This window comes from Lissotriton vulgaris, chromosome 5 (genome assembly GCF_964263255.1).
Source record: "Lissotriton vulgaris chromosome 5, aLisVul1.2, whole genome shotgun sequence".
Lineage (NCBI taxonomy): Eukaryota > Metazoa > Chordata > Amphibia > Caudata > Salamandridae > Lissotriton > Lissotriton vulgaris.
Window position 1 is genome coordinate 656,354,265 of NC_141693.1, and position 27,598 is coordinate 656,381,862.

At 39.7% G+C, this 27,598-nt stretch overlaps 1 protein-coding gene across 1 annotated transcript in view; it reads right to left on the reverse strand.

The window, feature by feature from the left end:
• Positions 1 to 4,457: 4,457 nt before the first annotated feature.
• Positions 4,458 to 27,598, reverse strand: part of LOC147711368 (cysteine-rich motor neuron 1 protein-like) — a 279,746-nt gene continuing 256,605 nt past the window's right edge. Inside the window, exon 5 of the mRNA XM_086922083.1 lies at positions 4,458 to 4,988. Coding sequence (XP_086778209.1) covers positions 4,981 to 4,988 — 8 coding nt within the window. The 3' untranslated portion in view covers positions 4,458 to 4,980. The remainder of the gene's footprint in view (positions 4,989 to 27,598) is intronic.

Here is a 27,598-nt window from a genome sequence, read left to right on the forward strand (position 1 = left end):
TTTACGATTTGTCTGCGGCCTTCAAAACATTAAAGCAAACAGAATGCTCTACCTTTAGCCAGAATTGCATAAATGTAAACAGACCTGTTTTCGCATTTATTTGAGCGCTCTGGCAAGGAATTACTGAAGGGATATGCTTTCCATGTAGGGCTCGCATTTTCTTGGAATACCGAGCATAGTTCACGGTTTTGTGTGGCAGTAAAAAAAGGACAACACTGCCTACTCAAATACACACTCCTAACAAAACCCATGGGTTTCTCACACACCTCACTATCTCCTCTCTGAGAGCATCGAACGAATGCACATTATGGTAGTTTACTAAGAAAATAGTTAACTCCTATGTATATAAATACTAATTTGCTTGAGCTTTTCGCCGACATCCCAGCGAACAGGAAACAAATGGCAGGCAATAGAAATGCCATGTTGACACTTACAGCTAGCGGCCTTAAAACTAACTACTCGATGGCATAGGGAAGGCCACGAGGGGGTCTTTATGAAGGATCCCTCAAGCAAAACCGACTCATTTGATAACGTAGCTATAATGCACTTTTGTCAATTGCTGCCGTTGCTGATTAGTAATTCATCCAAAAATGAAGTCTGAAGGATGTCAAACTCTCGCGAAAATTGTCTTCCCGAAAAGACTTGCAGGGTGCATCACGAGGCTGCTGTATTGGGTGCTGGAAACAGGAGACCAGGTAGAAGTGTATATTGACCAATCTGCACTTACAGAGGATTATAAATACAAGAGCTGGTCTTCAAGAGCAGCCTGAGTTCAAATAACCCCCATTGTTTACATACTCGCGCTACAAATTATGTACATTCAGGATTGCGGCTTAAGGGGGGGGCAGCTATTAGGAGAAGAGAGACAATCATAACTGCCTTAACAGAACGCAAAATTCCAACAGGTGAGGGTACAGAAAAAATCGAGAGGGAATACAGACTGTACCAATATGATACCCCAATTATATACATATACATAATTATTTTAAAAGAAAGACTACTCAGAAACTCCTTTATTTGCATAGACGTGAATTATAAACCATTATTAGTGACAATGATTTGGGGTATGTCCTCTTTGTGAAAAACTCCATTTAATAATGTAATTACTGTACTGTTATTAAAATTGTCCACCACTTTGATTACAACCCATGTAGAATAGTAATCAACTAAGGTAAAATACACGTTTACCCAAGGCCACTGCAATCCATACGTCCAATAATGTTCAGAGCAATTTTCTTTCATGAGTAGATGGTATTTCCACTACCGATATAGGATTTTTCTTAATTTGTTTGCTCTTCTCAATGAATGCATAACTCACAAACTCTCTTACAATATTCTCAATCATGGAATCCATGCAAGCCTACCAGTAATTATATCTTGATTTGTTTTTCATTAAACTGCAGCCTAATTAACCTTCATGAGCCAGGTTGGTAAGCTTTTCATATGTCCCTTCTGGTGGAACTAATTTGCTCCCTCTATATAAGTTTTTACCAATAATGTACAGTTTATTTCATACCGCCCAATAACATTTACAGAATCATCCAACTCATAGAATCTCTTAGGACACCCTTTTAATCAACTCTTTAATTTTATATAATACTCGGTCTGACTTTATGTTATCTTCCCATTTCTTAGCCCTGACACCATCAGTGATCGATGCTACCACAAATTCCTCTACTTCACCGTTTTCACCACCCTAATCAGTAAGTGGCAGTCTAGAAAGACAATCTGCGGCTGAATTCTTTACCTTTACACCAGGAATGTTCACCATCTTGAAATTAAAACCCACCAATCCCAAAAGCCGTCTGAAAATCCTGGGAGTGGTTCTTTCATTTTTTTGAAACTGCAGAAATCAATGGTTTATGATCTGTTCTTAAAGAAAAAGGAATGTCCCACAGAACAATTCCGAAATGGTGCATTGCCCAATAACATGAACATGCTTCTCTTTGTAATACTGAATTCCTAGATTCAGGATCTTATAGTGCTCTTGAAGAAAAGGCTACAATTCTTTTCTTTTCCCTCAAAAAATCTGACTGAGAGTGGCCCCTATTAATTTATTACTGGCATATGTGGTAACAATTGTGTTCTTCTTTGTGTAAAAATGTTCAAGATACGGAGAATTAATAATTTCTTTAAGCTTATTTAGTTCAGTTCTGAGTATCATATTGTGCTATTCTTCCATGCATCCATAAAAGTAACAGATCATCTTGAAAACATTGGACATTCAAAACTCATTTTAAAATTTGCTGCATCACTACTTCAAAAACTGCCTCAGCAGAGGCAAGGCCAAAAGTTATCCTGCAAAACCTATACGCATCAAATGGTGTTATAAATGAAGTTTGAGGCCTATTACTTGGGTGTAGCTCAACTTGGTGCTATGCAGAAGATAGATCAATAACTGAAAAATTCTGCATCACCTATCATGTTTTGCATTTCGTTTATATTAGGTAGGGGATGGCGATCTACCCAAATTTTGGCATTAAGCTCCCTCAGATTTATACACAACCAAATAGATTCACAATTAGAATTGGATGCTATGGGTATGGGAGCGATCCAGTCCTCACACTCTATAGGTTCAATCACTCCTTGTACTGTTAGCTTCTCCAACTCATGGATTAAAGCTTCCTTCATCATGAGAGGTATTGTTCTGCTTTTATGTACTACCAGTTTGGCATTCTTCTGTGTTGAAATTCTCTTAAATGCCCTAGCTTGTCAGTAAAAACAGCTGATGTAGGGCCTAGCTTGATACGTAAATTCCTTTGATGTCCTCATCCCAGAAAATTGGAACCACTTTTCACTATGTATATCTTCCAAACAGCACTCCTATCCTTCAATGAAATCCTTATGGTTATCAAGTATTCTAGGGGAATGTGTTCACTATTGTAGCCTATTTATATTACAGTCTTTTGAAAAGTAATCGTATTAGTGTCAAAATTAGGATGAAATGTGTCACTAGTAATAAACTTGAAAGGTGAGCAAGAATCTGCAAATTCTTTGATTGTCTTACATCATACAGTACTCCTGGCATCTCCTGTATCCTGTTCAATGCAGGGCTTATTACTGTGTATTTCACTACTGCGTTCAGTAAGAAAGGCTTAGCATTCCATTCTGTTGTCTCACATGTATATCTCTTTGTCAAGTACCAGATACATTATTGAGTCGGCCATCCTCCTTTTTGAAAAGTAGAATCAGACAATTGGCATCTGTCTCTTTCACTATCTTCAATAAGGAGCTATAGCAGTCAGATCAAGCCCCCACTCACTGATTCAACACAACTATATGACCTGACGCTTTTTCTTGAACAGATCTATTTAGATTTCAATGTATCTTACAGCTCCCACAATTTGGTTAGCTATATGGGCAGTTAATGCATATACTGTCTCTCAACATGAATCCCTGTTTAATGTAATATTCTGTGGGAGCTATAAGATATATTGATATCTAAATAGATCTGTTCAAGAAAAAGCATCAGATCTGTCTCTTTCACTCCCATCATCTTTCCCCCACACTGTCAGATTGAAATGTGTAGTCTTAATATTAACCGAGAGAAAGAGGGGGTGCGAGAATCTCATTGACACCACAGTACTTTGCTCAAGCGTGACAACCTGCCCCTTTCGAGGGATATATATCGTCTGCTGTAGATCTTTAGGATGGTGTTGTTTTCTTGTTAGAAGAGGTGTGACTTGTTATTGGGGAGCAGTGGTGATCTGATGTCTTTCCAGGTTCTTAAAGGGTCAAACATGGGATGTAAAGGCCTCAAAAGTTGTCACATGATCTATCATAGTCATCAAGTTTGTGCTTGGTACCATGTTCTGAGGATTCTCAGGGTTTTGAATGCACCATAAACCATTAATTGAATGAACGTTTTAATAAATGATCTAAATACATGCTAAAGAAAAGGTACCTCATAGGTTGCTGAAATGCCATTTATTTGCAAGCCAAAGTGTCACTTGCCCTTTTTGAATACCATTGATTTTTATATCATGTCATATTTACAATATGCTCCATTTGCCAACTCATAGGAGCTGCATTAATTAGACTGCATTTGTGTTTGTGTTTGAACAAGTCATCCTGAACAAGATGCAGTTTTTGCAGTGGTCAGTGGGTGCAAGTGCCACGTTTGCAGTAATTAGCCCTTCCAATTGCCTGTCGATATTGAACCAGTGCAATAAATTAAATCCTGAAATATTAGTGAAAATTGTGCAATCTGTATAATCTGGCCTTGAATGTAGTTCGAAAATTTAAAAGGAACAATTAATTTGCTGCAGATATTAATTTGCAATTGGCTGGCCACATATTTGGATTCCCAGTGAGGTCAACTGAGCCTGTCATCCTTTTGTCAGCGAAATTAGTTCCACCAAATTAGACAATATTCCCACGTTTTTACAGTATGGTGTTCACCAATATAATAGTACAATTGATATAAATGCAGTAAATTAAAACATTACTCAGATGCATAACTGTAAGAAATATATTTATTTCACATTATGTTTATTATTGTATCATTGTCAATACTATGATAGTTTTTAACTTGCACAAACATATTTGCGAAACAACTTCTTGAATGTATTTAATTTAATGTCAACATTCTCTAAATTCTGAACATCTGCAAATTGAAAAAAAAACACAATTGCCCACAATATTAGAAACCATACCAGTTGTATTTGTAAAACTCCACAGATTTAAACAAATCTACAAATTAAAGAAAGTTATATAAATTCCACAACAAACCAACTATAATCACGTTTACAATTTAAAACTCAACAGATTCTGAAGAGTCTTCAAATTAAAAAAAATGCACTACAATCATTATGAACTGCAAACTCATGTAAGTTGTAGTGATCGTCTTCTTTCCACAATTCCCATTAAATTTACTTGTTCCAGAACCCTTTGAATAAAGTATATATAGCCATTTCACAATGTTTTCTTCTTTATTTATGGTCAGAGAGTATCAGCCTCCTTTTCACGTTACTTCTTTTGTTATGTATCTGATATTTCAGGGGAAAAAACACATACAAATTAGAATTCACCAAAATGAAGGGGAGAGTAATTTTTCTTAAGGAAGGCAATGATGAGAAGCACAATTACAGTAACTTCTGGAGGGACAAAATTAATGAACATGGATTCTGCCATATATTCAAAAGACTATCCTTTAATATCAGATGGGGTGGAGAAAATTCCAATATAGTAAGCATCGCCACAGCAATAGACATACGGCCTTATCATGACTTTGGCAGTCTCGGAACAGGGTTGCATGCTGCCGCCCCCCCCCCCCCGCTCAGAAACAGCCATAGCCATTAAAAACCACCCGCCGCGGTCTCAAATTTTTTCCTCTGGCAGATGGTTCTTTGGCACTCCTACTGCGGTGCCTTCGAAAAAGACACCGCAATGGGAGAGTCAAAGGCAGTTCCTGCAGGGCATGACTGTCGAGTTCATGCTCTGTAGGAACTGGTGGTGTATACACACAGGGGGCACAACATGTGCCCACCCTGCATGCACCCCATGGTGCAGAGGCAACAGGGGGCCCTGCAGGGCCCCCTCTGTTTCCTAAGTGCCACAGTTTTCATGGTGGTAGAACCGCCATGAAAAGTGTGGACCTGAGGAAACTCCTAATATGCTTGACAGTGCAGCAGTGGCACCGCCAGCATATTAGGGGCCTCAGTCTGCTGCGCCACCGCCTGGGATCCATGATCTCATGGTGGTCCAACTGCCACAGTCCTATTTTGGCGGGTGGACGGTCAGTCTTGTGGTCTGCAGACCGCCACCAAGAATGTTCTGCGGTAAGGGTCGTAAATTTAATTACCAAAAGCACCTCATTTATCATTAATTTAAAGACACTGTCCATGTTTCAAAATTTACCAAGTACTAAAATTGGTTTAGAACATTTAGAAAAATATGGGATTGCAAACTCCAATTTGGTGTGTTTGTGACCATAAAAAGATTAAGGGGCTGATTACGATGGCGGATAGACTGAAGTCTGTCCGCCATCATTCGACGTTGGGACCTCCCACCTACAAGGCGGCAGTCCCACAGTATGAATTACGATGTCACTGCCACCGAGATGATCGATTTGCCTATGTTTTGCATTGTGGCTGGTGCAAAATGACAATTTACATATCCTTGCACTACGTAGCAGGCACCATGCGGGGCTTGTCACATGGTGCAGGGATGTGTAGGAGGCACCATAGGTACCTCCCAGGCACCAATGTCTGGGAGCCAGGGGGTAAGGAGGGCTCGCTACCAGTCCCAAAGTCCCTTTCCGCCTGCCTGTTCATGGCGAGTCAACCGCCATGAACAAGCAAGCAGAAAGGGACATTGTAATCCCGACGATGGTGCCTGGTAGGCACCGCAACCATTGTAGGGGCTATGAGCCACTCTGCTGCATCGGGAGACTCAAGGAGCCCGTCGGATGTGTGGCGGTCAGTCTTTACGACCGCCACACATCCGGCCACCATCATATTTTTGGGGGGTGGTAAAGTTGGTCACAATGGCAGGCATACTGCCACAGACAGCCTGTCGGTGGCAGTCTCCCTGCCATCATAATCAAGCCCTTAGAGTATCTGGTCCCTAATACAATGAAGTTGAAAATCAACAATCCCATTATTGTCAGCTGGATACTGGGCATGGATAAACTTCTCAAATAAAAGAGTTGCATACAGGGTAGACCTTGTGAGCTATCTTGGTTTAATGTACTATTGATACCTCTTGATCAGTGTACACAACTGATGCTAACAGAAACATACCTAATCCCGCTCTAATTTCCTACATAGCAGAGATATGGGCCCCTGCCTTCATAACTACTTAAATAATTACTTTCCTATTCATCCAGTATCACCATCGTCAGGCCTGCTACCCATAACCCACCCCTCTCCATCCTCTTTTTCTCCTCCCTTTTTCCTCCCTCTCTCCCCACACTCTCCATCAACTAGATCTTAGTTTCCCTCATTCATCCTGGCTAGATACCCAGGTAGAGGATGTACCCTCAGGTGCTGTTACTTTGTCCTTGTTCTATTATCTATTCCCATGCCCATCTGTTGAGCTGTTTGACTCAGAACTGAGAATTTTAATTCTATTTATGTGATATGCCGTTTGTTTCACTGATGAACTTTATGTATATTGACATCTCCCCTTGTTACCCTAAATCAATAAGCAAATGTTACAAACAAAGAAACAGTTGCACAGAATCTAAGATAGCAATCAAATATTTACATAGGAAATTGGAAAGACATCACAAACTAATATGAAGATGTATAACAAAAGAACCAATGTTTTTGTAAGTTTTTTTTTCTTGTACCCTGTATAAGTATTTTCTTTTACTTTATTCTCCTCAGTCCATACATTTTACTGAACAGTTTCGAGCACTCTCTAAACTACTCATACTGTAAGTTGTGTTCAGACATGACACCCCAACTTAAACGTTCTTATGCAGTTTCAAATTTATGTGAATATGTGAATTGTAATTGATTTTAATTAAGCGTTATTGCCCAGTTTCAGGCAATAACGGCTGTTAATTACTCTCCTCATAGAGATGAACATAAGTCACAAGTATATTTGGTGATGGGAGTCAGAATCAGTCAAAGAGAAGTAAGAAAGTTTGGTTGATGTTGGTCTGCTTTTTATTATACACATATTTCCTCTCAAAGCAATTCAATTTTGGACTATGTAATTGTTGACCACTGTATTTTCTCTCTCTTAAAGGATTTGGTTGTTATAGAATCAAATCACAGCGATCATAATGTTATTATATTAACACTGTCAGTGGATCCTCCTAACTCCGATCCTTGGTCGCTTAATGGTGATTAAAAAAAAAACAGGCAGATGCTTCTGGGATTTTAAAGCCATGAAGGGTTTGGAGCCAATCCTTGAAAAAACTTTAAATAACTTAGCTAACTGGCAGGGGTTGGAACTTCCCTCTTTTGAGGCTTTTATGAAGGAGATTATCTCTACAGTAATTAAATCTAATTCAATCATAAGAAAGATTTCCTTCCCTAAAGCAGTTGTTACCCTTAACAAGGAAATAAATAAGTTGGTGAGGGAACAATATGTATGTAGATCAGCAGAGAGGCTTCAGAAAATATCTCTCCTCAAAAGAAGGAGAAGCAGGGTAAAGAAAAAAATTAAAAAAGAAAAGGAGGACTCCTTATGGATTGGCTTGCGGGAGGCTGCTGTACATGGAAAATCTAGACAGTTTTGGACTCTTATTGGGGAGGGTTGCGGTACAAGAGTGCGTCCCCTCCCAATTCCTATCTCGGAACAATGCTGGGTAGATTACATTTCAAATTTATATGCCAGAAATGACCGGCGAGTGGAACTTAGGAGAATTGGTGAAGACATCATTTCCACAATTGAGTCCCCTTCTGAACTATCCATAGAATTGGCCATTAAGGATATGCGACCATCAGGAGCTATGGGACCGGACGAACTCCCGATATCTGTTCTAAAACAAGATCCAGTATCTTGGAGCAAAATTGTATTCCCTTTATTCAGGATCTGCTTCATTAAAAAAAATTATACCTTCCTCTTGGAAGGGGAGCATCTTGGTGCCCATGTTTAAAAAGGGTGACAGAAATCTTCCCAATAATTATCAACAAATAGCCCTTCCAGATGCTATCGGGAAGGTTTTTTCTAAATGCTTATTGTCCTTAATTAATGAGTGGGTGACTCTAAATCAAATTTTGCCACTAGAACAAACAGGTTTTCGCAAGGGGCATGGAACCCTGGATAATCTCTCCGCCCTTCAGATTATTACTGACAAATACATAAGGGTATGCGGCGGAAGAGTGTATGTGGCTTTCATAGACTTCTCCACAGCATTTGATAAGGTTGATCGCCCTCTGCTGTGGAGAAAGCTATTTGTTCTGGGTATGCCCCCTCAATTGTTAGATATGATCCAAGCGCTGCATACAGACACATGGTGTCAAGTTCTCCAAGGAGGAGATAGAGGATTGTCTAAGATTATTCCCTCAAATAATGGCCTTAAGCAGGGTTGCCTCCTTGCTCCACTGCTTTTCTCTCTGTATATTGCAGATCTACCCGCCTCACTCTCCTCTTGCGACGGTATAGCTCCAGTCTTGGGTGGAAAACACATCTCATGTCTGCTATATGCGGATGATATTTTAATTATGGATCTCATGCCTAAAGGTCTTGCTAAACGCCTCCACGCTTTACATTTGTATGCAGAAACCCACTATATTAAAATCAATGCAGCAAAGAGTAAAATAATGTGTATTTCAGGCCGAAAAAAACATAAGTTTGAGAACTTTGTCTGGTCCGTGGGAGGCGACAAACTTGAGGTAGTAAAGAGTTATGTGTTCTTAGGAAAAATAATTTCAGACTCGTTAAGTGATAAACCCCATATCGATAACAATGCCCGGAAGGCCCTATCCCAAGGGAAAAGCTTAAGTGCACTGTATTCGGCAATGGGAAGAAGGCATTTTTCTTATCTATTGGAGGTCTTCAGGGCAAAAATTCCTTCTACCCTCCTATATGGATTGGAATTAGTCGACCTAAGGCATTGGGATTTTTTAAATGTGGTCGAAGGGAAATTATTAAGAAGCGTAACCTCCACTAATTCCGCTTGCTCTGTGGCCGCTTGCAGACTTGAGTTCGGCTTGCGCAGAAGTTGGGTGCAGGGCCTGGCAGCGGTAATACGTTGGGTTGCAAGCTTAGCCAGAGGGGCAGCGGGGACTATGAGAATTCTCCTAAAGGCGGAATTATTGGGAAGTTTAAGAGAATATTCCTTAATTGTTAAAAACTTTAGAAAGGCTGTATCGCTTCTGCAGCTGGAGGAGGATATCCTCTTTTCCTTATCCGCACCCCAGCTAAAGTCTGTCTTAAAAGAGGCCTCCTGGGACCTTAGCTATAGATTGGATTGTGCCTCGATTCTTGCTAAAAAAGTTGTTAATCCCCTTACTGACTCTTTTGCAAGAAAATTTGTGCAACCCTATGTCACTTGGAATTTGCCCCATAGTGTTTGGAGATTCTGGTTGCTCTTGAGGCAGGACTTGCTTCCTCTAAATAACCTCTTGTTTAAATGGTATGGAGTCCCCGCAATCTGTGACCTTTGTCATTTGTCTACCCAAGACCGAATGCATGTACTTTTTATATGTCCAGTACTGCGTCCTTTTCGCCGTAAATGGTTTAGGCAAATATGTTTACAAATGGGTATTTTAAATGCTAATTCTTTTATGTCTGCCCTTTATAACCCTCCGAATTAGAGATTCTGTTTTAACATTTTTAGCTTTTTTAAATGCTTTTTAGCTATTTATTGAAGGCTTGCTTATGAAGTATGTATCTGTGAATTGTTTTGTATTGCGGTAACTGTTGTAAATTGTCTTTTTTTCTTTTTCTTTCTTTCTGGTAATGAATGGAATTTTGTATTGTATGTTTCTTTTATGTGGACCTCCACGGAGTTCCAAAACATAATAAAGATTGAATTGAATTGAATAATTACCAAAAGTACCTCATTTATCATTCATTTAAAGACACTGTCCATGTTTCAAAATTTACCAAGTACTAAAATTGGTTTAGAACATTTAGAAAAATGTGGGATTGCAAACTCCAATTTGGTGTGTTTGTGACCATAAAAAGATTAAGGGGCTGATTACGATGGCGGATAGACTGAAGTCTGTCCGCCATCATTCGACTTTGGGACCTCCCACCTACAAGGCGGCAGTCCCACAGTATGAATTACGATGTCACTGCCACCGAGATGATCGATTTGCCTATGTTTTGCATTGTGGCTGGTGCTGCTGATTGCAGCACCGGCCGCAATGCAAAAAAATGACAATTTACATATCCTTGCACTACGTGGCAGGCACCATGCGGGGCTTCTCACATGGTGCAGGGATGTGTAGGAGGCACCATAGGTACCTCCCAGGCACCAATGTCTGGGAGCCAGGGGGTAAGGAGGGCTCGCTACCAGCCCCAAAGTCCCTTTCCGCCTGCCTGTTCATGGCGAGTCAACCGCCATGAACAAGCAAGCAGAAAGGGACATTGTAATCCCGACGATGGTGCCTGGTAGGCACTGCAACCATTGTAGGGGCTATGAGCCACTCTGCCGCATCGGGAGACTCAAGGAGCCCGTCGGATGTGTGTCGGTCAGTCTTTACGACCGCCACACATCCGGCCACCATCATATTTTTGGGGGGTGGTAAAGTTGGTCACAATGGCAGGCATACTGCCACAGACAGCCTGTCGGTGGCAGTCTCCCTGCCATCATAATCAAGCCCTTAGTGTATCTGGTCCCTAATACAATGAAGTTGAAAATCAACAATCCCATTATTGTCAGCTGGATACTGGGCATGGATAAACTTCTCAAATAAAAGAGTTGCATACAGTGTAGACCTTGTGAGCTATCTTGGTTTTATGTACTATTGATACCTCTTGATCAGTGTACACAACTGATGCTAACAGAAACATACCTAATCCCGCTCCAATTTCCTACATAGCAGAGATATGGGCCCCTGCCTCCATAACTACTTAAATAATTACTTTCCTATTCATCCAGTATCACCATCGTCAGGCCTGCTATCCATAACCCACCCCTCTCCATCCTCTTTTTCTCCTCCCTTTTTCCTCCCTCTCTCCCCACACTCTCCATCAACTAGATCTTAGTTTCCCTCATTCATCCTGGCTAGATACCCAGGTAGAGGATGTACCCTCAGGTGCTGTTACTTTGTCCTTGTTCTATTATCTATTCCCATGCCCATCTGTTGAGCTGTTTGACTCAGAACTGAGAATTTTAACTCTATTTATGTGATATGCCGTTTGTTTCACTGATGAACTTTATGTATATTGACATCTCCCCTTGTTACCCTAAATCAATAAGCAAATGTTACAAAAAAAGAAACAGTTGCACAGAATCTAAGATAGCAATCAAATATTTACATAAGAAATTGGAAAGACATCACAAACTAATATGAAGATGTATAACAAAAGAACCAATGTTTTTGTAAGTTTTTTTTTCTTGTACCCTGTATAAGTTTTTTCTTTTACTTTATTCTCCTCAGTCCATACATTTTACTGAACAGTTTCGAGCACTCTCTAAACTACTCATACTGTAAGTTGTGTTCAGACATGACACCCCAACTTAAACGTTCTTATGCAGTTTCAAATTTATGTGAATTGTAATTGATTTTAATTAAGCGTTATTGCCCAGTTTCAGGCAATAACGGCTGTTACTTACTCTCCTCATAGAGATGAACATAAGTCACAAGTTTATTTGGTGATGGGAGTCAGAATTAGTCAAAGAGAAGTAAGAAAGTTTGGTTGATGTTGGTCTGCTTTTTATTAGGTGGTTGGCTTTCCCTCTTACAAGAGGATGGACTCCGACAACTGTGTTTTTGAACCAGCAGTTGCTAGTAAAAAGGGAGTGATACTAGTGGATGCAGCAGTTGATTCACCCCTACATTCAGATGAGAGGTTTCTTATTCAACTGCATCAAACTATATTTGCCCACAACACACAAGACGGACTTTGAGAGAAGGGCAGACATCCATTTGTAGGCTTGTAATGGTAAATATAACGTGAAAAGAGAGCATTCTAAAAAGTTAGGGTTTTTCATCAAATAACTGTAGTTCACCAATATTGTGTCAAAAATATTGTGATGTCAAAAATATCATGGGACAGAATAAAGAAGGTATAAATATCATATTGTTAGTTATTTAATATGCTCTTTAAATATAGTTGTATGTCATATAGATTTATTGGATATAGTTGTATAAGATATAGTATTTTTAATTAGTTTGATACATTTTTTATTTTAGTATTATAAGCTATTACTAATATAAGCATAATTGTGTTTAATTAGTTTTAATATAGTTTATGATTATTAATATGAACATATTTTTTTATTTACATAAAAATCTTAATTTAGTATCTGGTTGTTGGGTTTGTAAAAATTGCCTAAATGTATAAATTGTATTATATTGTATTTAATGTAAAATCATTTTCATGTTATTTAATTTTTTAGTTGCTAATTAATTATGTGTGTACATTAACTGAATAATTGTTATTTTACCTTTGTAATTAATTATTAATTGGCTGATTAGTTTATGAAATATCTAATTGTGTTACTAAATTAATATTTATTGTTTCAATTGTAATTGTTCTATTTAATAATTATCGTAATATTAATCATTTATATCTTGTAATATTTATTTTGTTTATTCATTTTTCAATATTTGCCATTTCAAAAATGCAGATTTTACTTTTTCTAATAGGAACTTGCACTTTTTACATTTGATTTCTAGTCTATATTTTAAGTATTTTATTCCAAAAAATAAGCAGTGAGATTTTTCTTATGTTGGAGCTGGGAATCTGATGGATTTCCTACTGTTTCTCCAATTGGAGTAAAAATAGTAAATCTGCCCCCCTGCAAAGTCCAACACTTTCCCTACTGGTGCTCAGATTGGAGTGGGAGTAGTGATTTATACCTCTCCAAGTCTAACTTTTTAAAATTTTAATTGTTATGTTGTTTAATATATATTGTTTTGTTTTCATTAAAAAAAGTTGATTCGTTTTCAAATGTATTTTTATGTTGATATTATATATATTTAGGGAGTGCTATGACGGAGTTCCACGCCTCCGCGTAGCACCTGGGATCCTTGCTCCTCCTTGCTCCTCCTCCCTCCCACGATGCTGATGGCGGCAGGTAGCTGGCGTTTCTGGTGCTCCTGGTTCTCCCGATGATCTGGCGTCTCTGTGTTTTGGAGTTGCAGCAGCCTTGCCTGTACATGAAGAAATCCGAGACACCGAAGCTTGGCAGCATATTTTCAGGAGCCCGAGCCCGTGCCCTGCTGACCCATGCCGTGCCGGTAAGCACCCTGCCGAAGACCATAACTTAGCTGCTACATGGACATCTGATTTCGGTGACGGCAGTGGGTGAGTCTTTCCAGGCAAGGGGGAGTAACTTCAACTAATATTTACGGCGGCAGGCTTAAAACATAGGCAGCGGGCAGTACGAGATGTACTCTTGTTTAATGCTCCTGAACTTTGAAAACTACGTTGAAACTATTTTAAAAAACAGCGGGTCTTTCGCTTGTGGCACTTATTTGTTGGTCAGAGGAAGTGGCGGCTCCTGCGAGCCTGAGCGAAGGCATTTTTTCTTCCCCAGGGGCCAGGACTACAATATCCATCATGCTCTGCTTCCCCCATTGCTTTTGGTGCCAAGGGTGCTAAAGAAGCTTTGCAGTAGCTAAGAGTAGGTGAGCGCTGCCCTGCGCTGAAGTCCTTCGCAAAAGTTACGGTATACTGCTGTAGGACAGACTGCCTCTGAAAACTAGATTTACCATCTCATAGAGTCTCTCACTCTGCTACCCTACGTTGATGCCATTTACCCCGGGCAAACTGAATTCCAGAAGTTGATCTTTTCCTTTTTTGGCAGGTTACAACAATCTAGTTTGTCAACGGTTTCTTTTCGAGTGAAAAAGGAGACACAGACCAAACAATATGCACAAACTTCTCAATGCACGAATTAAAGAGAAAGCCCGTCGACAGCAGGCTAAGGAGGCAGAGGATGCTGCTAAGCTAGCGGATAAAGGTGAATGTAAGGAAGATGATTCCTCCGAAAGCCCAGATGAGTTGGAGGGGTCCTCCACTGAACTGCTTATGCAAACTGGTCCAGGAGAAAACTTGGGGCTGGCTGAGACATGGAAGGTGAATACCGGTTTGGAGGTACCCCAATCTGCTCAATCTGCTCAAGATGGCCAAACTGAAGCAAAAAAAAGTCATGACGCCTGGTGCGCTTAAGGGTCCAAAGCAATTCCCTCTGTTTGAAAAAAAACCTAGCATACATTCAATTAGTTGCCCTGCTCAACCAGTGGCTCTCTCGGTATCAAACCATCTTCCAGAAACATTGGCCGTTACCGTGTTTTCAGGGAACTTGGACCCAGCGCTCAACGTGGTGCCCAATACTATCTCAGTACCCGCTATGACTTTACTTCAAGGCAAAAAGACACCGGCATTCTTAGCTCAAAGAGGAGGTGAATCGGCGAATGTTGCAGTGCCTCAAGGTTGTAATCAATTGACCTCTGGAACTCTCACTGATTCCAATACTGGCCATGTACCAATTAGTAAGCCACTCTCACCCTCTGTAGACACCCGATCTGCATACTTGACTGATCCATTTAGTCCCATCTTAGATACAAACACCGAGACTGTGGGTGAAATCCAGATGTCAGTAAAGGAAATGCTGAATCTAATTTTAGATGAGGTGCGGGAGATGAAAAGAGCCGAACTGGCCTCAATTCATCAGCGATTGGAAAAGATTGAGGATTTAGTCTCCACCTTCCCACTCCGTCTTCAAGAAGCTGAGAGCCGAATATCAAACTTGGAAGACCAGATGACGGAGGCCAAAAAAGAAGTCAAAGTGATTTCCAAGACCACACGGACACTGGAAACAAAACTGGATGACTTGGAAAATTATAACAGAAGATCTAACCTCCGAATAGTGGGGGTCCCGGAGGAGATAGAGGGGTCTAACACAGTGCAGTGGGTGACTTCCTTTTTAAAACAGAAAGTGATTCCAGACCATGAAGGGGACTTAACTATTACCAGAGTACACCGGGTACCTGCCCGACCCTTCCCCAATTTCACACTTCCTCCTACAATCTTGTTTAATTTTCAGATGTCCGGATAAAAGAAACTATTCTATCTAAAGCTATCCAGCAAAGACAATTCGCAGTGAGTGAGACAATTAAATGTCGCATTTTTTCCGACATGTCCGCAGCCGCCGCTCGGAGAAGGAAGGAGTTCGTGAAAATTCTGCATCTCTTCAAAGCCAATGGAGCCCAAGCTATGATTGCTCAGCAGTGTAAACTGAAAGTGTTGGTTAAGGGCAAATTTTACATGTTATCAGACTTGGATGAAGCACAGGATTTGCTGAATGAAATTTCACATGGTCAGAAGGGATAGAAATCTCTATGATAATTATTTTGTTTTGAATAACGCTGCAAAGTTCAAGATGTGTTCTCTTTTTGATCATAGCTAATGGTGTTTCATAACTTGCAAACTAATAGATTTGAGGTGAGCTTGGTATGGTGAATTTCAAGAGGGGGGAGGGGAGGTGGAGTACAAGGGGTGCCCGGGGTTAATGGGTGCAACAACAGGACACCCCAGTGTTAGGGGATAGGGTTCTGTGGCTGGCGTGGGGGAGGGAAGTAGGGCCACAGGATGGGGGGTTGGGGAGATAGGTGTCACGGGTAGGTGGCAGTGGTTGAGGGGAAGGGGAACGGTTCGAAGGGGTAGTGGGGGTGAAAAAAGAAATGAAAAAATGATGTCCTTGGTGTTATTTTGTTTAATTATTTTGCTTTTGGCTTCTCATAAAATGTAAAATATGAAAATATGCAATTAATCTTGAATGTCTAGTAGGGAGTGTGTGAAAATAATTTCTTTCAATGTTAATGGCCTAAATAATAAAAAGAAAATGCGCGCTATAGAAATGTGGATCAAGACCGAAAATCCCTCTGTAATACTGTTACAGGAGACACATATCTCGTCTCCAAAACTCGATGAGTTTTCAATGTTTAAAACTTGGGCCTCATATCGAGGCTTCTCTTTGTTTTCTGAATCTCAGCGAGGGGTTGCGATATTTCTAAATAAGAACATCCATGCTGAAATTACACATACAGAAGAGGGCAGCTCAGGGCGTTGGTGTTGGGCTACATGTAAAATCAAAAATCGACAGAGACCCATTACTTTTGTAAGCTTTTATGCACCAGTAGATGATAACTCTAGAGCCTATGATCTGTTCCAATCTTTACTCACGGTGGCAGGAGATATTGTCATCGGAGGGGATTTTAATATCCTCATGAATTTAAATTTGGATTCAACTACTCAATCAAGAAAGCAGCTTAAACCTAAATCACTGAAAACTATTCTTAACTATAAAATAACACTAGACCTTTGTGATCCATGGCGTACACGAAACCTGTCAAAAAAAGAATACACATGCTGGTCAGGGAGATTTAAGTCTTCCTCTCGGATTGATTTTTTTCTTGCTTCTAGACAACTTAATTTGCATCAGCAGAGGACTCCTCATAACGGGTTCTCTGATAATGCAATGTTAGTCATTGAGTTTGTTTTAGGGAAAAACTTCAAAACTCCTAAACGCTGGGTGTTCAATAAAACATATTTGAACGACGAAACATGGGCCACATTATTGAAACTAGAGATCAGAGATTTTGTCTCCCGTAATATTGAAACAGCCCCACTTAATATTGTTTGGGATGCCTTAAAGGCCTTCATTTGCGGAGTCGTTATAGGCAAGGATGCAGCCTTACTCACAGCAGCTATATCCAACAAGAATTCATTGGAACAAAGAATTCAAGTTCTAAGTGATTTAAGCCAGCTGAACCCCTCCAGCAGCATTCAACATCAACTAAATGAAGCAAAACGGGAACTCAGTGCAAATTACTATGCCCAGAGCGAGGAGATTTTTCGTAGACAGTCCCAGAAAATATATGAAGAGAGTAACTTTACTGGGACGTTTTTAGCTTGGCCGGTCAGAGAGCAAGCTGCTGCTAATTTGATTAGAGGTGTAAAGTGCCCTGTGACCCATATAGACACAGTAGATTCGGCTGAGATAGGGAAGATAATGCTCACTCATTACAATAATATATAGTCAGCAACATAACACAGACCAGCAAAAGTTAGCAGACTTCTTAGAAAAGTACGCATTGCCTTCCCTCCCTCAAACTGAACAATTGACAATGGCGAGTCCATTTTCTATGGAAGAAATAGAGTTGGTAGTGAAGGACCCCCCAAATGGTAAGGCCTCTGGCTCAGATGGTCTGCCCGCTGAGTTTTTCAAAGTTTTTTTATGTGCCTTTTCCTATATTTTTTTTGCAATTACTGAATTCTATGCTGGAAGGAGGCTCAATACCAGATTCCTTTCGGGAAGGAACTGTGGTGAGCTTTTTGAAGAAGGGGAAAGAAGTTAAAGATCCAAACTCATATCGACCCATTACTTTATTAAACTCCAACTACAAAATCGCTACAAAATTACTATCTACGCGCTTTAACCAAATATCAACAGATTTGATCCATCCTGATCAGAATGGTTTCATTGCAGGCAGGCAACTGATCACGAATACGCATCATTTGATTGAAGCTTTAGATTATTTTGAGACACAAGGGATTCCAGCGTTAATTTTGTTACTAGATGCTGAAAAAGCTTTTGATTTGGTGGTTTGGGAGACACTTTTTATTATTTTGGAGTATTTTTGTATTCCAGATAAAATTATACATTTAATCTGCAATCTCTACACTGGTGCCAAAGCTAATGTCATCATAAATACGGTAATGGTTGGGTCAGTCTTAGTCAAGCGTGGCACGAGGCAAGGCTGCCCATTATCACCCGTTCTTTTTGCGTTTTTTATTGAACCCTTAGCAGTCGCAATTCGGAATTGCTCAAATATTTTTCCACCTGTTCCTTTAATGGCTAAGATCAAACTATAAGCTGATGACATTAAGCTGTTAATTAAACCCGAATTACAATTGCAAGTAAGGGTACTCCAGATTCTTGAGGAATTTGAAGCTTTGGGGGGATATCGGATCAACAAAAAGAAAACGGAAATTCTGGTATGTGGAGGCAGAGATCCAGAACTGCATCCTGATATAAGTTGCTTTATCAATACTTAACCTAAAAGATACCTTGGGTTTTTTTTCAGCTTCATTCAAAGATCTGTAAAGGCTTAATTTTGATCCCTTTCTTCAAAAGATTTGTGTAATGTTTGCACGGTGGAACTCACTGCCATTATTGATCCTGGGCGGGTCGCCTTGCTAAAAATGTCCGTTCTTCCTTTATTTAATTTTTGGTTTTCTACCATTTCTTGTTTTTTGCCAGGAGTCCTTTTTTCTAGGGTAGAATCTATGTTTTCAGCTTTTGTCTGCGCAAAAAAAACACCCCGGATCGCAATGGGAACTCTATATGAGGAATCGGATCAAGGAGGTCTCTCTCTGCAAAATCCTAGGGATCACTATAATGCATATTTACCACAGTATTTACCGAGATTTAAAAACCAAACTCAAGGCCAAAACTTATTTATAAATTTCTTTTTTGATTTAATTTGCCTAGAAAATCAGATACCTCCCCCCCTGCAGGTACTTAAATCTCCCAAATTAGTCCGCTATAAGACATTGCTATAGTTTTTTAAAAAATGATGCGCTATGTTTAAAAGATATTCACTTCCCCTGATTAACTCAACAACCCTGCTGTCTAGTACATTTCCGTTAATAGGGATTAAAATTGGATCAGAGATAGTGTAAAATTGGGCCAGGGCAGTATATACTAAAGTAATCAATTTTTTAAGAAATGGATTATGGATAACCCCGGCAGAGATGGCACGTTTAATTCACAGGAACCTTATGTTGGTAGGGTCTTATAATAAGATTTATAAATTTCTGGGGCAATTGGATGCTACACAGCTTAATCAACCAACCCAATTGGCCAACGACCTTTTTGTGAACGAAGGTGCAAGGAAACCCGGGGATTGGAAACGGTGTTTAGCGCAGAGTAGGGAGGGTGATTTAAGTCAGAAAGCAATCAAAAAATGGCAGGAACAGGAAAATCATGTATTAACTTTGAATACCTGGAGATCTATCCACAAATTTAATTTTCTACACACTACGGGGCGCCAATTGGCGTAGAATGCTATTTATTGGTAAATGGTTATTGTACCGTACACCTGCGGCCATTTCTAAAATGTATGTAAATCATTCACCCAACTGTTTTAGATGTGTACGTCATGGTCCGGCCAATTGGTCCCATGTAATGGTCCACTGTACTAAAATCAGGGTATTTTGGGATGAAATATTTGTTTTCTTTCAAACCTATTATAAGATTATGATTTCCTTAAATGTAAAATTGATGCTTTATGGTTTTGATCTGGATCTCAAGCTCCCTAACCAGCTAGCTAAATTAGCATATATTGCAATGGCAGTGGCCAGATCTTTGCTATTGCAGAATTGGCGGTCAGAACAGATCCCATCCATGCAGGAATGGCTACAGAAAAGGAGGAGAGTTAGGAAAAGCGAACAAATCTATGCATTGCGGGTAGGGGGAGTAAGAAAATTTGATAAAATCTGGGGATTTTACTTTGATTAATTCCAATAATTCCTATATAGGATTTTGATGATGAAGTAAACTGAAATTATTGATTGTATCTGCAGGTGGGATATGTTTTATGATGAATTTTGTTTCTGTATTGTTGATCAGAAATGTCACTAAAGGTCTTCAATAAAAAATAAAAAAATAAAAAGATATTATATATATTTCCAAGATTTTAGTATCTACTATTTGCTATTATAATGAAATCTTATTATGTTGTAGTATTTATCTTTCAATTATATTTTTTAAGTAGTATGTTAATGCTTTTTCAATTATATTTCAGAATCTAGTTATATATATATATATATATATATATATATATATATCCACAGCAAAAGGCAACTTTAACGAAGAAACCTAGAAAGGACACAGCGGGGGTGAAGGAAAAAAGACAGCTTTTAATAAAAAAAGATTTTGGCATGATGCAGTTCGACAAAACTGTCTTCGTTAGATGCCTAGTAATGTCGGAATTGAAAGTCTTGCACTTTTAAGTACCTCCTTGGCTCCTACCACTCATTGGAGTGCAGCTGGCTCTGATTACATTTAGAGTCTTTACCTTTCGGGCTGATGAAGAAGACTACAGTTCCCAGAAATCTGCAGGATGATACTTGACTTACATGGAGCCCAGATTAAACCAGCAACCGATGCTGCTCGTGCCTTATAGAGGTAAGTGTTCAAACTTTTCTGAATCCGATACTGATGTTGTACTCGGTCCTCTTCCAGTCCCCAAACGCTTAGCCTCCAATACCTCTGCCAGCTGGGTCACGTAACAGAGATTAAAAGCGGTCTTTTTTCCTTCACCCCCGCTGTGTCCTTTCTGGGTTTCTTCGCTGAAGTTGCCTTTTGCTGTGGATCTTATGCACGCAGGCCAGTAGTGTGCGGAAAGGACCCGCTGTCAAGAGTCCGGGGATTCTCTGGCGAGAGTTGTGTTATCCGATGAGGGTTGCTCTCAACATGTTTCATCCTGGGAGTGGTAGTTCAGGATTACCAACAAACTACCACAGGTGTGCTGCATTGCATCAGGGAGGGGCGGACCTTTGCTAGTTACTTCCAGGCAGCAGGAAATCGCGAACTAACAGGATTGCATCGGGTGCTGGGCACTGAAGAAGGCTCACCTCGCCGAAATGCATCTGCCGCCACCCCAGCTTTGTTCTGAATAAAAAAGCCTGTCTCACCTGCTCCCCTCTGGGTCCTGCTTCGTTCTTGTTTGGAGGAAGGTTTGGTCATAAACTTCATGTGCTTGCCAGTAGCACATCACAGGAATCCGCGCCACGCTTTGGGTCCGGACATAATTTGGCGTTGCTTCACGGCACTACTTACTTCCAAGGTTTTGGAATTGTCTGGTATCCGCCTCCGTTTTGAGGAACCCTGAACAGTTGAGGTATCCCACCTCTATCTGGGCATTTTGCATTGCGCAATTTAGTCCCTGCTCATTTGGACACTTTGAAACGGGGGTTGTGGCGATACGAGGGGACTCGAGGGCAGACTTGTTATTTGGAGGACTTCTAATGCTATCATCGGATCCTGCTACAAGTGCCGTTGTGGGATTTCAACTCCACACTCTCCCTATTTCACCGGCCTGGGTTGCTCTCAACATGTTGCATCCTGGGAGTGGTAGTTCAGGATTACCAACGAACTACCACAGGTGTGCTGCATTGCATCAGGGAGGGGCGGACCTTTGCTAGTTACTTCCAGGCAGCAGGAAATCACGAACTAACAGGATTGCATCGGGTGCACGGGCACTGAAGAAGGCTCACCTCGCCGAAATGCATCTGCCGCCACCCCAGCCTTGTTCTGAATAAAAAAGCCTGTCTCACCTGCTCCCCTCTGGGTCCTGCTTCGTTCTTGTTTGGAGGAAGGTTTGGTCATAAACTTCATGTGCTTGCCAGTAGCACATCACAGGAATCCGCGCCACGCTTTGGGTCCGGACATAATTTGGCGTTGCTTCACAGCACTACTTACTTCCAAGGTTTTGGAATTGTCTGGTATCCGCCTCCGTTTTGAGGAACCCTGAACAGTTGAGGTATCCCACCTCTATCTGGGCATTTTGCATTGCGCAATTTAGTCCCTGCTCATTTGGACACTTTGAAACGGGGGTTGTGGCGATACGAGGGGACTCGAGGGCAGACTTGTTATTTGGAGGACTGCTAATGCTATCATCGGATCCTGCTACAAGTGCCGTTGTGGGATTTCAACTCCACACTCTCCCTATTTCACCGGCCTGGGTTGCTCTCAACATGTTGCATCCTGGGAGTGGTAGTTCAGGATTACCAACGAACTACCACAGGTGTGCTGCATTGCATCAGGGAGGGGCGGACCTTTGCTAGTTACTTCCAGGCAGCAGGAAATCACGAACTAACAGGATTGCATCGGGTGCTGGGCACTGAAGAAGGCTCACCTCGCCGAAATGCATCTGCCGCCACCCCAGCTTTGTTCTGAATAAAAAAGCCTGTCTCACCTGCTCCCCTCTGGGTCCTGCTTCGTTCTTGTTTGGAGGAAGGTTTGGTCATATATATATATATATATATTTTTTTTTTTTCAGAAATATTGAAAATATGAATCCCTTATGAACCCAAGGACTAACAGAATTGTTTACAAATGATACGAAAGAACTGCTATGTTTAAAAAGTATGAAATAATGAATTTACGTTACATGTTTTTAATTGGCACTATGCACTTTATCTCTGGTCACCATTTTTAGCCACGTATTACAATGAAACTTGCACATGACAAGATGGCTCCCATCTCCTTACATGTAAATAGTCCTTTTTTTATGTCTATGACAATGATCATCTGACTAATGGCTTAAAATGGCGATTTGAAATGAGCACTAACGTAACACTGACGAAGCCTGTGAAGGCGAAACGCGTCTGTTGGGGTGAGGGGGGTTTGGTGTGAATAAATCTTAAAATGGAATACCAGAGTGCCGACCAGCTCGTGTCGCGCTTGCAAATTTGGGCAAAACACCACCCACTATGACAATCCCTTCTCAGGCGCCAAGGTGGCCATTAGGGGTAACTACAATTGCCGCACGGAGTTTGCTGTATATGTCTTGGTATGCACCTGTGGCCTGAACTATGTAGGCAGTACCAGGTCGCAGGTGCATGTTAGGATATTGCAGCATCTCTGGGCAATAGTGAATTATGACTCCACCTACCACGTGGCACGTCATTTTGACATGGTTCACGCCAGGGACCTGGCGTGTCTAAAATACTATGTCATAGATGCGGTACCAATTCTGAAACGAGGGGGAGACAGGGACAAAATCCTCAGGAGACTGGAAACTCAATACATTGTGGCGTTAGACAGCAAACAACCTAATGGGCTTAACGCAACTGAGGACCTACACAACTTCTTGTAAATTTTGGGTTGTTCCTATTGGCATAATACTTTCCACTTCCCCCCTGATATACTTCTCCTCTGTACACATCTAGAAGGGGGAAGTTTTCCTGTGCATCAAGTCTTGAACAAATGTGGCAGCATACACATCTATATGAATGTGCCCAAATATTCTGATTGGAGATAGCCCAGTGAGCTTTTGGTTTAAATATGCTTGCCAGATAGTGATAGTTTACATATATTGTATATAAATGAGTTATAGTTACACTGCCAGTATACAATAATTTTTCCTTTCCTAAACCCCTTTTCCGGACCTGCACTCAATATCCAGTCATCCCTTGTTCCCATTTAGCTATTATTTTCATTATTTGCACGTGCACATATACATTATGCGCACATTTAGAGGTGATCAAGTCACATAAATGTATATATTTACGCACTTGTAGTTTTTGTAAATAGTTGTACATAGGTCTTAATATTTATGGAATATGTAAATTCAAGAATTATGAATTTTAATAAATATTGTAGACATCAGCTCATGGGCAATACACAATTTAGCTGTCACCTATATGCACCATCACATGAATTAAGGCTTTACCTTTTATATTTTTGATACTGGATTGCAAATTTGTATAACGAGCACTAGGCACTTTATATCTGTCTATTATAGACTACTGCATTCAGCAGAGATTTTTCCAGTACCGGTTACTTTTATAGCTCGCAGGTCGGGTGTTTCTGCATTTAAGCAGTGATGATATTTGATAGGCCTGTAAAGAGATTTGTGCAATAACACCGATTGGGAAAAAGACCATGTTCATAATGATATATGTACATTTTGTTTTTATTAAACATTACAACTGAATTGTTGATGAATTGGTTAATTGTATTTTTGTATATAATGTATTTTACACTATATGCGTAAACAGTCCATTGTTCAATTAACATCATTATGATTTGTGACTTCACTTTAAATCTCAGTCGTTTGTATCCCCTGTGTTTAATGTTTGCACTCATTTCTATTTCCATGCAACAGTCATGTGACACACAACAGGAGGTGTGGCCCTTAGGAAGGGTCAGGGGAAAAAAAGTATATAAATTGTAAGGCAGACTGTTTCCAAGGTGTGTGAACAAGAGTACGTGGTACTCGAAACGCGTCACTTGAAGGGTCTTGAATAAAAAATCATCCTGCCTGTAAACGTGGGGTCTGCCCTCTTCTTTTGCCGCGCTGCGCTGTCGGCGTGGAGGTTCGAGGATTGTGCTACATATATATATATATATATATATATATATATATATATATTCACTGAAAAAACCATAGGTTATAGACCATATATAGTTAGGGATTACCATTTACAAAACCTTAATTTACTCGCACAAAACCATTGAAATTCGCATATATAGTTAGTTGCACTAACTATATATCGCGCACCCGCAATCCACTGCTGATGATGTCACATATTACATCATTCATGACATGGTCAGTGACATCACTGATGACATCACTGATGACATCTCAAATGACATCACTGATGACAACACCCAGTGACTGTATGTTTCTGTAAAGTTAAAATATGTCTTACATATTGAAGAAAGAGTGGATGTATAAGTGTTTCGATGAAGGATTTAGTAGGTGCATGACTGACTGTATGAGAGAATGATTAAATGTGTCTCACTGAGTGCATGGGTTAGTGACTAAACTGTCTTAATGTGTGCATCATTATATATGTTGTTCAGTAAACTGCTGCATGTTTAAATCAGTGGCTATATGAGTAACTATATGGGTTATTGAATGGTTACCCAAGTATTTGTATGGGAGACTGAGTATGTGTGTGGGTGGCTGGGAGGTGTATGACTCTGTGCATAGATGTGTGAGCAGTTGATTCACTAGATGTATGGGTTCAAAAGTGCAGGTGGAAACAGCTGTATGGACAGTTGACTGTGTGCATGAGTGTATTGGTGAGTGAATGGATATCTCAGTGCTACATGTCAAAGTAAGTACATATGTAAGACACAGTACATGTGAGAGTTGACATATATAAATAACTGTGCATAAGAGCCAGTGAATGTGTGAGTGGCTGTATGGATCATTGTGAACTTGTATCAGGGATTGTATAAGAGAGTAAATATGTGTTAGTATATGTTTGAGTAAGTAAGGTGTGTATAACTGTATAGTTGAGGAAATGGCGGTGTGATTGATTCTTTGCATGACTTACTAGGTGTGTGAGTAACTCCATGGATGAGTGACAGTCTGTGAGTGTCTGTTTACACTGATTGTATCTAAGGTTATATTAGAGTCTGAAGAGGTTCATCGTATTATCACATGAATGATGTCATCAGTGATGTGATAAGTAATGTCAAATGAGATGTCATCAGTGATGTCATTTGAGATGTCTTCAGTGATGTCATCAGTGATGTCATTTGAGATGTCATCAGTGATGTCATCAGTGATGTCACTGACCATGTCATGAATGATGTAATATGTGACATCATCAGCAGTGGATTGCAGGTGCGCAATATATAGTTAGTGCAACTAACTATATATGCGAATTTCAATGGTTTTGTGCGAGTAAATTAAGGTTTTGTAAATGGTAATCCCTAACTATATATGGTCTATAACCTATGGTTTTTTCAGTGAATTTTTAAGGTTTTGTAAATGCTAATTCCTAACTATATATGGTCTATAACCTATGTTTTTTTCAGTGAATATATATGTGACATCATCAGCAGTGGATTGCGGGTGCGCAATATATAGTTAGTGCAACTAACTATATATGCGAATTTCAATGGTTTTGTGCGAGTAAATTAAGGTTTTGTAAATGGTAATCCCTAACTATATATGGTCTATAACCTATGGTTTTTTCAGTGAATTTTTAAGGTTTTGTAAATGCTAATTCCTAACTATATATGGTTCTATAACCTATGTTTTTTCAGTGAATATATATATATTGAATATATAGGTTATATTAGAGTCTGAAGAGGTTCATCGTATTATCACATGAATGATATCATCAGTGATGTGATCAGTAATGTCAAATTAATTTCAATGGTTTTGTGTGAGTAAAATAAGGTTTTGTAAATGCGAATTCCTAACTATATATGGTCTATAACCTATGGTTTTTTCAGTGAATATATATATATATATATATATATATATATATTTGAGATGTCATCAGTGATGTCATCAGTGATGTCACTGACCATGTCATGAATGATGTAATATGTGACATCATCAGCAGTGGATTGCGGGTGCGCGATATATAGTTAGTGCAACTAACTATATATGGAATTTCAATGGTTTTGTGTGAGTAAAATAAGGTTTTGTAAATGCGAATTCCTAACGATATATGGTCTATAACCTATGGTTTTTTCAGTGAATTTTCAAGGTTTTGTAAATGCTAATTCCTAACTATATATGGTCTTTAACCTATGGTTTTTTCAGTGAATTTTCAAGGTTTTTTAAATGCTAATTCCTAACTATATATGGTCTATAACCTATGGTTTTTTCAGTGACTATATATATATACATACATATATAAACATATATCATCTGTATATCTATATAAATACAAACATAAATGCATGCATACATATACTTATATGCATACAGATGCATGTTATTTACATGAAAGTTGAAAAAACACTAATAAAAGCAAAGCTAAAAAGCCACCTCATTACAAACAGAATGGCTTTAACTTAAACGAGGGCGAGATCTATTGCATTTTCAATGCTTGTTTACTTTGGTTCCATCAAGAAGGCATTCAGATGTGTCACACATTTGCCATAAATTCTGAATGTTAGCACTCTAGTTGCACATTAGATTACTGTAGTAAAGCTACTGCTCACCAGGGACGTCTGCTGCTGGTATTCAAAGTGCATGTTTCAGTCTGCATGTCAGAATTTTTTTAATGAAATAGAAGAGGATTTGAGAAGTCACTCAAAATGATCCCTAATTTTTCTTTCTGAAGCACTAATCATACTTTCTATGGCAAAATTAACCCCCTCATGTTGTTCCTTTTTAAATTGAGTGTTTTCAGACTTACCTCTTCATTCCAATCAAGATGGCTTCTGGTGTGCCATACTTTTGTCATAAGTAAGACTGTTAGCGCTCTAGTTGTTCTTTAGAACACTCTGGGACATTCTGTCATTGGG